The sequence below is a fragment of the Tiliqua scincoides genome, chromosome 7 (genome assembly GCF_035046505.1).
Source record: "Tiliqua scincoides isolate rTilSci1 chromosome 7, rTilSci1.hap2, whole genome shotgun sequence".
NCBI classification, from domain to species: Eukaryota; Metazoa; Chordata; class Lepidosauria; order Squamata; family Scincidae; genus Tiliqua; species Tiliqua scincoides.
The window spans coordinates 42206652-42220505 of NC_089827.1; the positions used below are offsets into that span (position 1 = coordinate 42206652).

The 13854-nt window shown below is 43.8% G+C and overlaps 1 protein-coding gene across 1 annotated transcript in view; it reads left to right on the plus strand.

Moving 5' to 3' along the window:
- CACNA2D4 (calcium voltage-gated channel auxiliary subunit alpha2delta 4) overlaps window positions 1-13854 on the plus strand; it is a 192863-nt gene that overhangs the window by 59591 nt on the left and 119418 nt on the right. Inside the window, exons 19-24 of the mRNA XM_066634443.1 lie at window positions 140-201; window positions 2126-2193; window positions 2720-2765; window positions 7963-8060; window positions 10002-10095; window positions 10940-11035. Coding sequence (XP_066490540.1) covers window positions 140-201; window positions 2126-2193; window positions 2720-2765; window positions 7963-8060; window positions 10002-10095; window positions 10940-11035 — 464 coding nt within the window. The remainder of the gene's footprint in view (window positions 1-139; window positions 202-2125; window positions 2194-2719; window positions 2766-7962; window positions 8061-10001; window positions 10096-10939; window positions 11036-13854) is intronic.

Here is a 13854-nt window from a genome sequence, read left to right on the forward strand (position 1 = left end):
ACATTCCTTCTCATTTGGAGTGGCCATTTGTGTTGAGCCTAATCCATGTATAAAAAATCAGATCATAAATAGGCTGGACCTGTAATGTCCTTTTCATGAAGTATCATACAGATTTTTATTCCTTTTGTTTTTTTTCCAGAAACGAGTTCTGTTTCTCACAAATGATTACTTCTTCACGGATATCAGTGACACACCCTTTAGGTGAGTAAGCAGTTCCTTTGAAGAGACCTATTGCCTTTAGATTCATGGCTCTTCTTGGGGAGCACACTATTTATAAAGGATGTTGGCTTTAGCGCACAGACACATGTTCTCTGTGCCACTACGATGCAGCTGAGGCCTTCATTTTCAAAACTACTGTATTTTGGCCATATCACTTTATATCCAATAAGAGAATGAATGGGCTTGTGAGCTTTATGGAGAAGAAAATAAGAAACATCAACATCTGAAATTTTTCAGATTTCAATTGATTGCCACATTAGAAGAAAAGTAAGTTTCCTTTGAATTTGTGGTTTAATTCAAAGTAGAACTCACCAGGTCTTAAGCAAGACTTAGGGCCCAGTACTATCTGACTTTCCAGTGTTGATGCAGCCACAATGCAAACCTGAGGTAATGGATCAAGTGTTCCCTTATTTTGAGAAGGCCTCCATGACTGCTCCCCCAGTGCAGGATGCAAAGCATGCCATGTTGGCATGGCTGCATTGGCGCTGGAACATTAGATAGAATTGGGCCCTCAATAACTTGAAAGTAAAAAAAAAAAAAATTAAAAAAGTGACCACAATGTGCCCTTGCAAATCTGGGATTAGGAAAGAGTGCATCCAAGGTGGAGGGACTGATGTCTGGATGGGTTTATCTAACCTTAATCTAATTAATCCAGCAAATCTAACATTAAAATATTTTAGATTAAATGGACTAGCAATCTACTCGGCTCCCTTGTCTTGGCTTCTGGAGATATCTGGATCTTTTTAACTATTTCTTGAGCTGTGCTGCCAAAACAGCTGTGGCATCTTGTTCATGATGTCCTGCTCTGTTTTTGTGGTATGCTGTAGTCTAGATCAGAGGTCTCCAAACTCTTCAGTATGAGGTCCACATTGTATATTTTACACATTTTCATGGGCTGAAAAGAATCAGATTTCTAAAACAATGAATGTAATTTAAGTGAACGAATACGTTTTACTTGGATCTTTTTTGTAATCAGCATGATATGATTCAGAACGAAGAAGAAATGTGACAATTACAAAGAAACAAGGGCTGTGCTTAAATGGAGAAATTATATATAATGAGTAAAAATGTCAAACAATAGCAAATGCTGTAACAAAAAAACCCAAGTTGCTGTGGGCCAGAAAAAAATCACGTAGAGGGCTGGATAGTTTAGAGACCACTGGTCTAGACAGTGTGGTTAATTTAGGGAGGCATTCCTGGACTGCACCATTTCAGAATGCACGTGGATGGTTACATGTTCAAATACTTCCATCATGTGAAATAACCCTTCTTGCACATAGAATTACTAGCATATTAGGAAGAAGACCAAGCTGCTAGTTGTCTGCTTTGTATGGCTAACTTACCATGGGCAAGGAGGGTTTTTTCTTTTTTCTTGTTTCTTTTTTTTACAAGGAAGAACATTTATTCATACCACCACCCCCATCCTGAAGTATTAGAGTTCTAGGTCTATCATGTATCATTTTTGAATGTGTAGCTTTATTCTTAGGACATGGAGTTTGAGTATATCATTATCAGATCCTTTCTAGCCTTAGAAGTATGTTACCTTTCAGTTATTTACTGCAATTCAGAATTTCACAATATTTATGTTTCAGTACTGAATGTTCAGTTTTAGTTATGAAATTGGAATTTCTGTGGTGAAGTTTAGGATACACCACTGTCATGGAAAACCCAAGCTTTTCATGGCAATGCTTGAAATGCCGTTCACAGAGGCGATATTCAAGTTGTACTATCCACATGCCAATTTTAGAGATACTTTTATAAATTTTAAGATTTGAATTCAGCAATCTTGTAAATGAGGAAGAACGACTGAATTCTGAATTTCAGATTAATGTTGATTGTGGCTGCATCACACAATGCAGGCCTCTGTAAGTCTGCTTACCGAAATCATTTTTTTCCCCATTTTCAGTCTAGGAGTTGTTCTTTCTCGAGGACATGGTGAATACATCCTGCTTGGGAACACTTCAGTGGAAGAAGGTAGGTGGCACTGCTGAAAGAGTGTTGATTGGGCTCTCCTATACTTCAGCAGCTTCTCTCTCTCTCTCTCTCTCTCTCTCTCTCTCACACACACACACACACACACACACACACACACACACACACACACACACACCCTCTTCGTCTGCACCTTCCCCTATAGTGTTCTTTGTCTTCTGAGACCTCCTTCCATCTCTCCCTCCCAGAGCCTTAGCAGAAGCAACACTACTGAAAGGGCTGTGCTGGGAGAACCCGATTATCATGGGGACTGAGTAAAGAGCTTCCACAGGCTGTATCTGGCCTGTGGGCCCTATGTTTGACACCCTGATCTAGTGCTTGTGAGAAGTGATGCACATTTTCTTGTTACACCATAACTGGGCTTATATCTCAGATTGCTCTTTACTACAACTCTTCAGCAAGCTCTCTTGCTGAACAGGATCCCCTATAAAACACAAAAGTATATAGAGGACTCCATGAAGGTGTGAAGAAATGATCCTTTAATATGCCACTTGCTGTTCATTTTCAGGTTTGCATGATCTGCTGCAACCAGACTTGACCTTAGCCAATGAATGGTAAGTAGCAGAAATGTTGAGTTTCTTAGAAGGGGCAAAACTTGTGGCTGCTCAGCTTTGGAGAATTGCTGTTGAAAGCGTTGAGAAAACATTGTTTAATCATTTCTGCCCAACATTGCATATACGCAACAGGGATCAAATGTGTACACCTGCGGGCCAGGAAGAAATGGGTCACCTAACTTCTGAGTAGACGTGCATAGGCTTGTGTTGTAAGTCCCACTATGTTCAATGGGACTTATTCCCAGAAATGTATGTATATAGAATTGGAACCTAAGGGACTAGTGATCTGTGGTAGAGCACATGCTTTGTAGAGCACATGCTTCGCATGCAGGAGGTCTCCAGGTCACTCTCAGATAAAGGTCTTGGGAAACTGGCAGTTTCCCAATATTATTAAGAATATTTACATACTGCTTTTCAACAAAAAGTAGTTCACAAAGTAAAATATAGCAAAATATAGTTTACCATGTTATAAATTAATAGCATAAAATTGCCTGGGCCCTGGTTACCTTAAGGACTGCTTGCTCCCATATGAGTTTGCTGAAGCCCTTTGATTGGCTTCAAACACCTTGCCCTCTGGCTAACTGGGTACCAAGTTACATGGTCCTTTACATGGCAAGTTACATGTACCACACTTCTGGCACATTGCCCAACAACCCAGTGAGTCAGAAATGCATGTTCCTCAGTTGTTATGCTTCCTACTATCTCAAAGGTTTTAACACTCTGAGAAAGCAGAGCACAATTCCTAGGCAAAAAAAGCCTTGCATTGAGTAGAAGTTGTTGTTGTTGTTGTTATTATTAATATTAATTTAATAAAATTAATATTAATAATAATAATAATAATAATAACAGTATTTGTCAGGCCTTTGGCATCCCAGGCCCTGAATTGTTGTAAGCCAGGAGGGGCCTTGATGACTAGGCCTGGTGTGAAATGTAAATTAAAGAAATAGCAACACTGTACATGATTAGCAATCAGATGCACCTGTGTTAAGTGGGAGCCATGTGACCCTGGGAGATGTGTGCAGAGTCACGTAGGCAATGGAGGAGTGGTGCAATGCACCACAGGACAGCCAATCAGAATGGGTCACAAGACAGTCTTGTGATGATGAGGTTACCCTATTCTGATTGGCTGGCCCTGGTATAGATGGGGGCAAGAACAGACTCCAGATGTGGGTTGTTGTGGTGGAGTTTCTGCGTGTTGTGCTGCTGGTTTGTGTACTGACTTGGACTTCTTATCGTGACTATGCCTCTCTGTATCCCTGACTTCTGGACCGTTTGACTGACTACTCTTCTGCCTGCTCCTTTACCAATACATGCTTCTGCAACAAACAAGCCTGTTTCTGCTTCTCTGGCTCTGTTTGGGATCGCCTGCTTCTTGTGCTGTCTTCCTACACTCCCGTGCCACTCTGCTATCGGGAAAGCAAGGGCTATCTTCCCCTGCTGCCCTGACAGTATTTATATACCGCTTTTCAACAGAAGTTCACAAAGTGGTTTACAGAACAAATCAAATAACTGATGGCTCCCTGTCCCAAAAGATCTTACAATCTAAAAAGATGCAAAAGAACACCAGCAGACAGCCACTAGAAAAGACACTGCTGGGGTGAGGAGGGCCAGTTACTTTCCCCCTGCTAAATAAAAGAGGAGCACCCACTTGAAAAAGTGCCTCTTGTCCAGTTAGCAGGGGCAGTTAGAAGCTCTTGCACAACTCCACCTGACTGGTCAAATGTTCCACACAGGTGAAGGTGTGATATTTTGGGGCAAACTACCCTAACAGACAGTTCTCCAGTCAAGGGGAAGCTGACATCTTATGGGTTAACTCCCCAGCCCTTGCAAGCTCTGAGCTCCCCCAGACTCTAGGGATTCATGCCTCACAGCTTTGGTTTGCTTCACAGTAGTTGACTGAAGCTGCAGTTCTTATACACACTTTCCTGAGACTCAGCCCCACTGAACACAACGCATCTTACTTCTGAGTAGACATGCATAGTATATGCTATATGTGGCCTAGCTGGACTTAGATGAACCTGCTCCCTTTGTACTATACTCACATAGACATAAGCCAGTGGTACTCAAACTTTTCTGGCCAGTGGCTCCCTTGACCCCCCGTGGCTATTGGCCATGACTCCCCATCATGTTCCTGAGGGTTGGAAGTGACATCATTAAACAGGAAGTGACCAGAAATATTAACTGTATTAATAATTATATTAATCATATCATTAATTAAATGCAGATCTTAAAAATATATTAATACACAGCAATATACATGCTTTATAAATGATCAGCTGCTGATCACTGTTGGAGACAGGATGCTGGAGTAGGTAGATTTTGTCTGGTCCAGGAAGACTCATTTTTTTAAACTTTGTAAGCATACCAATAGAATTGTTTTATCAAATGAACTTTGTGAACAACCAGTCTGACCAACATTACACACACCCAGCCCTGTGGACCCCAATCCAACTAGTCATTCTCCCATTCTCCTTGGATAGGATTGAACCCTTTGTTAAGTAAATTAATTAAGTTTTTCCAGCAGCTGGTGGGGAAAACAAAAATAGACCATGAAAATATATCAGAGCTGATAAGTGTTTGGTTAGGAAGCTGATTTGTCTCCTATACTAGGAGATGCACAACCCAATCCTACGCATGCCTACTCAGAAGTCCCATTAGAGTCAATGGGGCTTACTCCCAGGAAAGTGTGGATAGGATTGGGCTGGCAATCACTTCATCAATGGCTGGTAAGTATTCCCTAAAAATAGCAAGGTTCATCACTTTAAAAATACAGCCTTTCCTCCTCAGTCAAACAACAAGATTAATGAATCACTTTAAAAACAGTACCCTTTTTCTGCTCCTGGCCAAGTAAAGTGTGTGCTTCTCCCTCTTCCCCCTCCACCCCTTTGCCAACTGCATGGAAACATCTTTAAGACCCCTGGTGACTGGTAAAATAGAAAGCGTTTTATTTGGGGAGGGGGAGGAAAGCGGGAAGGTTTGGAGATCGAAAGGGGGGAGTGGAAGAGGGAGGGCGTTGAAAAGAGAGATTTCACTTTGATGAGAATCGATCCCAGGCTGGGAATTAGGAACCAGCCAGACAAGGATCAAGGAGGTTTTCTTTCTGACGATCAGCAAGGACTGCAAAATGAGCATGCTTGGTACTTGCCAGATGGGGGTTGGAGTTGAAGAGCTTTGGAAACATCATGCAGCGAACACAGAAGGCGGCAGCCTCGGAGTGGAGGGAGAAGAGGGTGGGGCGGCAGCAGCCACTCTCGCAGTCACTTTCGGATAGAGCAGCTGAACAACTCCTAAAAGCAACTCCTAAAACTCGCTAAAAAAGAGCACAGAAGATGGGCTCGTATTCTGCCTAGGGGTGTGACTGTTTCGCTGTGAGAGGACATCCCGTGCCTCCCCTTTCAGTTCCTGGACCCTCCCTAAGGAGCCACGCCTCACAGTTTGAATAACACTGACATAAGCCTATGATAGAATGATTTATTTAAGGAGTAGATATATGGTTTCTCATTACTTGAAAAGCATTTAGGCATTTGAGAGAATACACACAATGCTAAAACAATAAAGTTAAGCCTCTAAGCTAACTTGTCCCTAATACTCATCTGAATCTCCAGCTCCTGAGCCTAAGTAAAGAGTAGCTTTTCTGTCTGTTGTGCCAACAGTTATATGGCAAGGTATCCATGATGGAAATGGCAAGGAGCACACCCCCCCAACTGAATTTTGTATATCTTGAAGGTAACTCTTGTCCAATCAAAATCTCAGACCATCCAAAGCTTCTAGAGCAGTGGTTCTCACGCTTTTAGCACCAGGACCGACTTTTTAGAATGAGACCCACCAGAAGTGATATAATGACCGGAAATGACATAATCAAGCAGGAACATTTTATAACAATCCTAGGCCAACAATCCCAGGAGTAAGTCCCATTGACTTTATTGTTAAAAGCATATACATAGTAGCCTGTTCAAAGTATAGATCTGTAACATTTCTCCAAATGCAGTCACATACCATGGTAGCATCAAGTCTAGTATAATAAAAATAAAATATTAAAATGAATGGGGACCCATGTGAAATTGACTTGTGACCCACCTAGTGGGTCCTGACCCACAGTTTGAGAAATACTGTTCTAGAGAATGACTTCATCAGCTTGCGCTACTGCTAATCACTCACTCTGACCCCTCCCAACTAGAGATTCACAGCTGGCTCCTATTCCTAATTAGTGAAGCCTTGATGACTATGTCTTCTTATCATGCATCTAGCCTGGCCAAAGCAAGAATTCTGATCAGGAGCTGTTTCTTAGCCTGCTAGCAAGCTCTGTTCCCACAGCTGCTTCAAAATGGCTGCAGGCCTACAAGGTGGAATCTGATCGAAGCCAGTGGTTTGTTCAGACCAAGGACAGGGCCCTTTATGTCTGACTGTTGTTAAATGAAAGTTCTATTCATCAGGACTTTGAAGTATTATTTTATTAGAGGAATGCAATTATGATGCTTTACTACTGATGGTTTGTAGTAGTTTGCTATATTTTGCTGCTTTATGCTGGCTCTCATGGGTGTTGTACTTTTTTTGGTTACTGTGTTCTATTGTTTTTCATTAGGTTTCGATCATTGTTAAGACAACTTTATGCTTTTTTAAAACATGGGTAGCAATTATTGAAATAAGTATATTGATGGTGAAGATCAGCACAACTGTTTTCCCCAACAAAAACAGTGTAGAAAGTCCTACTGCGTCACAGTGTCTCAAGTCATTTTTGTTCCTGATGCATGCATTTGGGTCAGTGCTGGCCGAAGAACTGCTGATGCCTGAGAGAACATGCCAAATGCTACTCCCCTTACCCAGTGATGTGCCAGCCTCTGCTTCTCCTACTCTCCAGTATTCTAGCTCAGCATTCTCCTCCCCTCCACATTTCCTCTTCCTCTCTGTCCCCCTCTTACCTTTCTAATCCAGGGAGTGGAAGGATAAGTAGTGGAGGCAAGTAGGCAGACAGAGATATACATCCCCTGCCAACCTGCAGCCTGAAATGACCACTTCAGTTGGCCTCATGAATGGCCTGGCCCTGATTTGGGTACAAGGAATGAGTGAGTCTGGGTTCATCAGATGCTAGCCTGGGCAACTTTCTCAGTCGTGAAAGCTGTCCTAGGAACTCTGTTATTTCAAAATGACCTGAATCAGGCCAAATGCTATGAATAGTTCTCTTTTTTCTTCTTCCTAGGATTTATTGCATTACAGATATTGATCCAGATCACAGGAAACTTAGCCAGTTGGAGGCTGTGATCCGCTTCCTCACAGGAGAAGAACCTGACCTAGAATGTGAGTGCTGAATTGTGTAGCTACGAGTTGGTTTTCTCCTGGACTTTTGACCTTAGCCATTTGCCAAAAACAACTTTGTTAAGACAGAAACAGATTGTCCATCCTGGCGTAGCATTCTCTGTTTGTCTGTTATGAATTCCAAGAGAACATTCCAAGAGCTCTTATTATGAGTACAAGAGCACTGAATCCTCTGTTGAGTACAAGAACACTGGGGGTTAATGCAGTATTTTTCTGCCAGGTTTTGAGATCCAGTTGTATGTTGGTGCTCAGGCTCCCCAAACAGTTGTTGCTATAGCCCAAATCTTTGTATACTGGATGGTCACAATAAACTGCCCTTCCACTACTACTACTGGTACTTCTTGGTTGTCTTCTCCATTTTCCTTCCTCGGTCTCGTATATTTATCTTTCCCCAATGATTCCTACCATCCAGGCCACCACATACTCAGAAGGCTAGACCTTCCAGGGTGTGCTGACAGTATAATAGGCATGTACCATTGTCTCATTGTAATTAATTCTGACTTTGCCTTGATTCTCAAATTAATTGCAAATTGGAACTGGCAAGTTCAACACATCCTTAGACAGATGGCAACATCCACCTCTGTTATTAATCCTCCTGCTTTGTTCTGTTCATCAGAGGCATTTTCTCCCTAAAAATGGAAAGTTTTGCTTTTGGCTATCTCAGCTTGTTGCCTAGTAGTTGTATTGAGATCCATCTTATCTATAGAGCAGAGTTTTGCAAGTTCTGAGTTCTCACTGGTGTAGCTTCTTCCTCTTCTCTAGTCCCTAAACAAACACCTTCTGTTCCTCATTGCCAATTCCTTCTCTTCCTGGCTCTGTGTCAATGGCATCTGAGAGGGACAACAGTGGACAGTTGCCTGCTCAGAAAACTGTCTTGTCCATTATCCCCCCACTCCAATCCCAGCCCTGGCCACTGTGGCAGAATGCAGTTGCCAGTCATATGGCCTGTCTTGGCTGCTGGCTAGAACTCAAGACCTCAGGCAGAGTGTGCTTTTGAGCAGCTTCCTCACCTGCTTTGAAGGTACATTCTGCCTTGGAAGAAAGGGAGAAAAAGAAACATGGATGATGAGTTCGAAGAAAAGGGAAGAGAGGTGAAGGGAAAAGTCTTTGCTGCTGCCAGGTACCTATGTTCCAAACTGGCTGAGATTCCAGGAAATGGGAACTGTCTTCCTCATTGCAGCTCAAATTTCCTTAGTCAAACTTCAGCTTGAAAGCTTCATGCTGCCTATCATCTTGACAGGTTTGTTCTGATCACCTAGCACTTCAGGTCAATCCAGATCCTCAAAGGTGTGAATGAAGAAGGATTGTGAGACAAAGCGCAAGTTGCTTTAGATGTATGTGTTGCCCTGGGTTGCCTTTTTCCAATTTTTTCCCCAAGGAAAACAAGATTGGAGAAATTGGTCAGATTCAGGAGAAAACGGTTAACGCCTTCCCCACCCTCACCCCCATTCCACAGTTCCAATCCAGATTGGGGCCCACACAGCAGCTATTTAGCAAAGGAAAAATAAGCACACAAGGTCCAATCTTATACTCAAAGGAACATATTGTTTGGCCCAGGGCCTAGGAGAGGGGGGTAAAGGGGGTAATTTGTACCTGGGCCCAGGGTCAAAAGGGGGGCCCAGGAGCCAATGGAGGGAGCCCAGAAATTTCCTGGGATCTGACATTTTCCTATCAGACTTGTTGCCCGTACAGGATGCTGGGGACACCACCATGACCAGGGATGCTAGGAACATTACTGATGCCACATGGGTGGGTACCCTTTAAATGCATGCTTAAACCTTGCACTCTCTTGCCTTTTTCTTTTCAGAATTAGATATCTGTGTCCTGGATTCATTTCTATATTCTTTTCAATAGTATCAAAAACCACATTTGGGCTTAGCAAAAGGGTTGACTTCCTCTACCTTTGTTCTGTCTCATGCCCAGGTGATGAAGAGTTGGTTCAAGAAGTGCTTTTTGATGCTGTAGTGACAGCGCCCATGGAAGCCTACTGGACAACCTTGGCGCTCAACCTGTCTGAGTAAGTACGTTTCATTGGGTAAGCTGCTGAGTCTCGGGGAATGTAGGTGCTAGGTATAGCCAGCTCCTGAACTTTAGGGCAGTCAAGCAAGGCAACCTCAGTATCATCATCCCCATTTAACCTGAAAGAGATGGGATATGCAAACTGAGAATCCTCCCATGATGCCTCCGACATTCTCAAGTACTCAGTCAAAGTGAGAATGGTGATACTGTTGGGGTATTCATGCCTTTGCCTTTGTTGTTAGGATCTTGAATTCTAACAAATGTCCAATCTTGTCACTTTGTGCACTTGGCCCTGCTATTAAGCTCAGGTGAGGGAATGCAGACTTTTGGATAGAGGCTTACAAAACAATAACGGTCTTTCTGCTGCTGTGTTGTGTAAGAAGGTGGTGTAGTTTACATTGCACTCTGTGTTCTGTGGCTGTCTTGTTGGCTCCATTTCTAGATTTGCTTCTGCAATAGTCTCCAGCTCATTAAAGAGGTCCAAAGTCTTGCCAGGACCAAGACGTTATTCCATCTTGCCCATTGTCTCACTCCACCCACATTCTTTAACCTTCTTTAAACATGCCCCCTTTTTAATCTGTCTTCCCCCCCCCCTTAATGAAAAAAATCCCCATTACTTTTGCTTTTCCTCATTAGCACAAATTTCCTGCAACATCACAGAGGATGATGGGTGCAAGGCTCAGGCTGGTTGTGTCTGATCTGAAAATTGCATCCCAGTGACATCACAAAGGATCTGGGGTGGAGGGTGCATCTCAGCTTGTGTGAATTATGAAAAATATCTTGAATTGACCCTACTGAGACATAATACTATTGTTTTTTTAATCTCCTGTTGTCTCCAACAGTGAGACTGAAGGGGGAGTGGAGATGGCCTTTATGGGAACTCGGGCTGGTCTCATGAGGAGCTTGCTTTATGTGGGATCTGAGAAACTCTCCAACAGGTGAGTCCTCTGAGTTCACAGTCCTGAGCCATTTCTCCCTTTGCTTAATGAAGATGCATTTCAAGGCCAAAACAGGACGGATTGGTGCAGGTCACCTATGATCAGTGTTCCAAAATTTTTCTTTTTTCTTTTTTTAAACTTCAGAGCATCCTTGGGGATGAAGCAGTGCTGTGGAGAGAAAGCTGTTTAACTTTCCTCTGACTTTTTTTTTCTTCATCTAACACTCCCCCACCCAAGTTGTCATTAGCCCAGCTGGGAAAACCTGCATGTGGTATCACCTGCATTACATCTACTTTGGACGTCAGAATCTCTGTTACCATTCTGAATGGTGTAGGGTGACTGAAATTGGAAGTGTTGGAGTAGACTTCAAGACTGCACACACACACACACACACACACCCCAAATGGTTTGGATTATATAGTATCTCCAGGACACAAATCAGAAAGGGATGGCTTTGTATCCCAATATACCTTTTTTCTCCTCTTCCATTTTCTTTCTTTTGGTATTGTTTCTGTGCAGTTTCATAAATTGAATGTTTTGTGATGGCCTTTCTATTGCAGGCAAATTTTCTCTCTTAATCAGGTGTAATTTGAAGAAGGGGTTATCTAGTTCTGATGTTACATGTGCAGCTGTTTCTGCCTGGCATAGTAGAGATGGAATGGGTACATATTAAGCTTACATAACATAAGAACAGCCCCACTGGATCAGGCCATAGGCCCATCTAGTCCAGCTTCCTGTATCTCACAGTGGCCCACCAAATGCCCTAGGGAGCGCACCAGATAACAAGAGACCTCATTCTGGTGCCCTCCCTTGCATCTGGCCTTCTGACATAGCCCATTTCTAAAATCAGGAAGGTTGCGCATACACATCATGGCTTGTACCCCGTAATGGATTTTTCCTCCAGAAACTTGTCCAATCCCCCTTTAAAGGCATCCTGGCTAGATGCCATCACCACATCCTGTGGCAAGGAGTTCCACAGACCAACCACACGCTGAGTAAAGAAATATTTTCTCTTACAATCTCATGGATAGATAAAACATTGTGAAAGAGACTGCCCAGTTAAAAATGCATAGTTCACACGTTACTTTAGCGAGCTTCCACTTCTTGTTTTGATGTCATGAACTAATAGTGAGAGGTCATCCAGAAAAATATACAAACAGTGTAACCATCCCTTTTAATCACTGGTGGTTCTTAACATTGTTGAAACCTGCTACGCTTGCAGGCACAGAACTCTAAACTGTACTTCTGCAAATCTCATAAGTTGCCTCATACTCTCTGAGTTTCTGGTACTGATTTCATGTTGGTTGTGACAGCAGCTGGCTGCATTCTTTCTGGAAAAATCAAGTACCAATATAGCCACCAACCTAACATCCAATCACTGCTTTACCATGTTTTACAAAATCAGCTCCAGAAGCCCCCCCCCTCACAATTCATTCCACATGAATTGTGAATATATTAAAAAACAAAAAAGATAAAGGCCCCAATGACACAGGATTTATTCAACCAAGAGCTAACTACTGCCTGCCTCCAGAACCTCTTCAAGATGTCAAGACTCACCGCAGAATGCATGAAGTAGCTGTTAATTGGCTGTTAAACTCATTTGTCCTGACCCAGCTAGGGTCTAAGTCTTGGCATTTGCCTGTATTGCTCTTTCAGAAAAGCAGCAAGCGTGAAGATGACTTCAAAGCGCCACCTTACACCCTAGTCCAGGGGTCGGCAACCTGTGGCTCTAGAGCCGCATGTGGCTCTTTCAGCTGTCTGCTGCGGCTCCTCCTGGTGAAAGTGGCAAAGAGGGTAACAGGAGGCACTTGTGTTGGGAGTACAGGCTGCTTCCCTCCGCCCCCTGAGCTCACTGCCCTCCTCTCCCTTCACCCCCACCTGCCCTGCATTGGTTTCTCTTTTCAATTTTGCCAGCTCTGCAGGCTTAAGGTCCCTGTTTTTCCCTTCCCGAACTCTCCAGCAGGCTCAGCCAATCAGCATCCAGCAGGCTCCTGCCTTTTTCTGTTGGAATGGCTCAGGGCCCTTCACTGGCTGACCACCAGCCAATCCTGAGCTGCCCTCCTCCTCAGCCATTTCCAGCCCTTGCGGCCAGACTTTCCCTGAGCAGGTCCCCACTCAGTGCAAGGAGAGGCTTTTCCTCCACAGCAGAGGAGACATCCTGTGTGTCTACCCAGTAGTAAGCCCCATTACAAGGGATGAAGCTTGATCCCAGGAAAGGGTGCCTGGGATGGCAGCCTTGAAGCCTGCTCAAGGCCAAGCGCAAGGATGGGTGAGTGGGAGCCTGCACAGGTCTGTTTGAGAGTAAGCCCCAATGTAGTCCCTGGGCTACTCCCAGGAAGGTGTGGAGGGCTGTATCCTCAGCCTCCTCCTGTGCAGGTCTACTCACAAGTAAGCCCTGCTGTAGTCAGTGGAGCTTCCTCCCAGGAAGGTGTGGAGGGCTGCAGCCTCAGCCCCCTCCTATGCAGGTCTACTCACAAGTAGTCAGTGAGGCTTCCTCCCAGGAAAGTGTGGAGAGGACTGCAGCCTGAGAGTTCCAACCAACTTGTCTGCTCAGAAGTCCCATTGTAGCCAATGGGGCTTACTCCCAGGATAGTGGGGAGAGGGTTGCAGCCTGAGGGAGGGAGGGCAGAAGCTGGCCTGTGACTACCCCCCTCACCTCTGGCTTCTTCTCTTCCCCACCTCTGGAGTCTATGTCCTTTTCGCCTTCCAGCAGGGTGTCTCTGGAAGATGGGGGGAGTTCTTTAGTATCCATGTAAGATAAGCAGATGTCATAACCACCATATGTAATGGATTCCTGGAAGATCTGGTGAGGAGGTAGA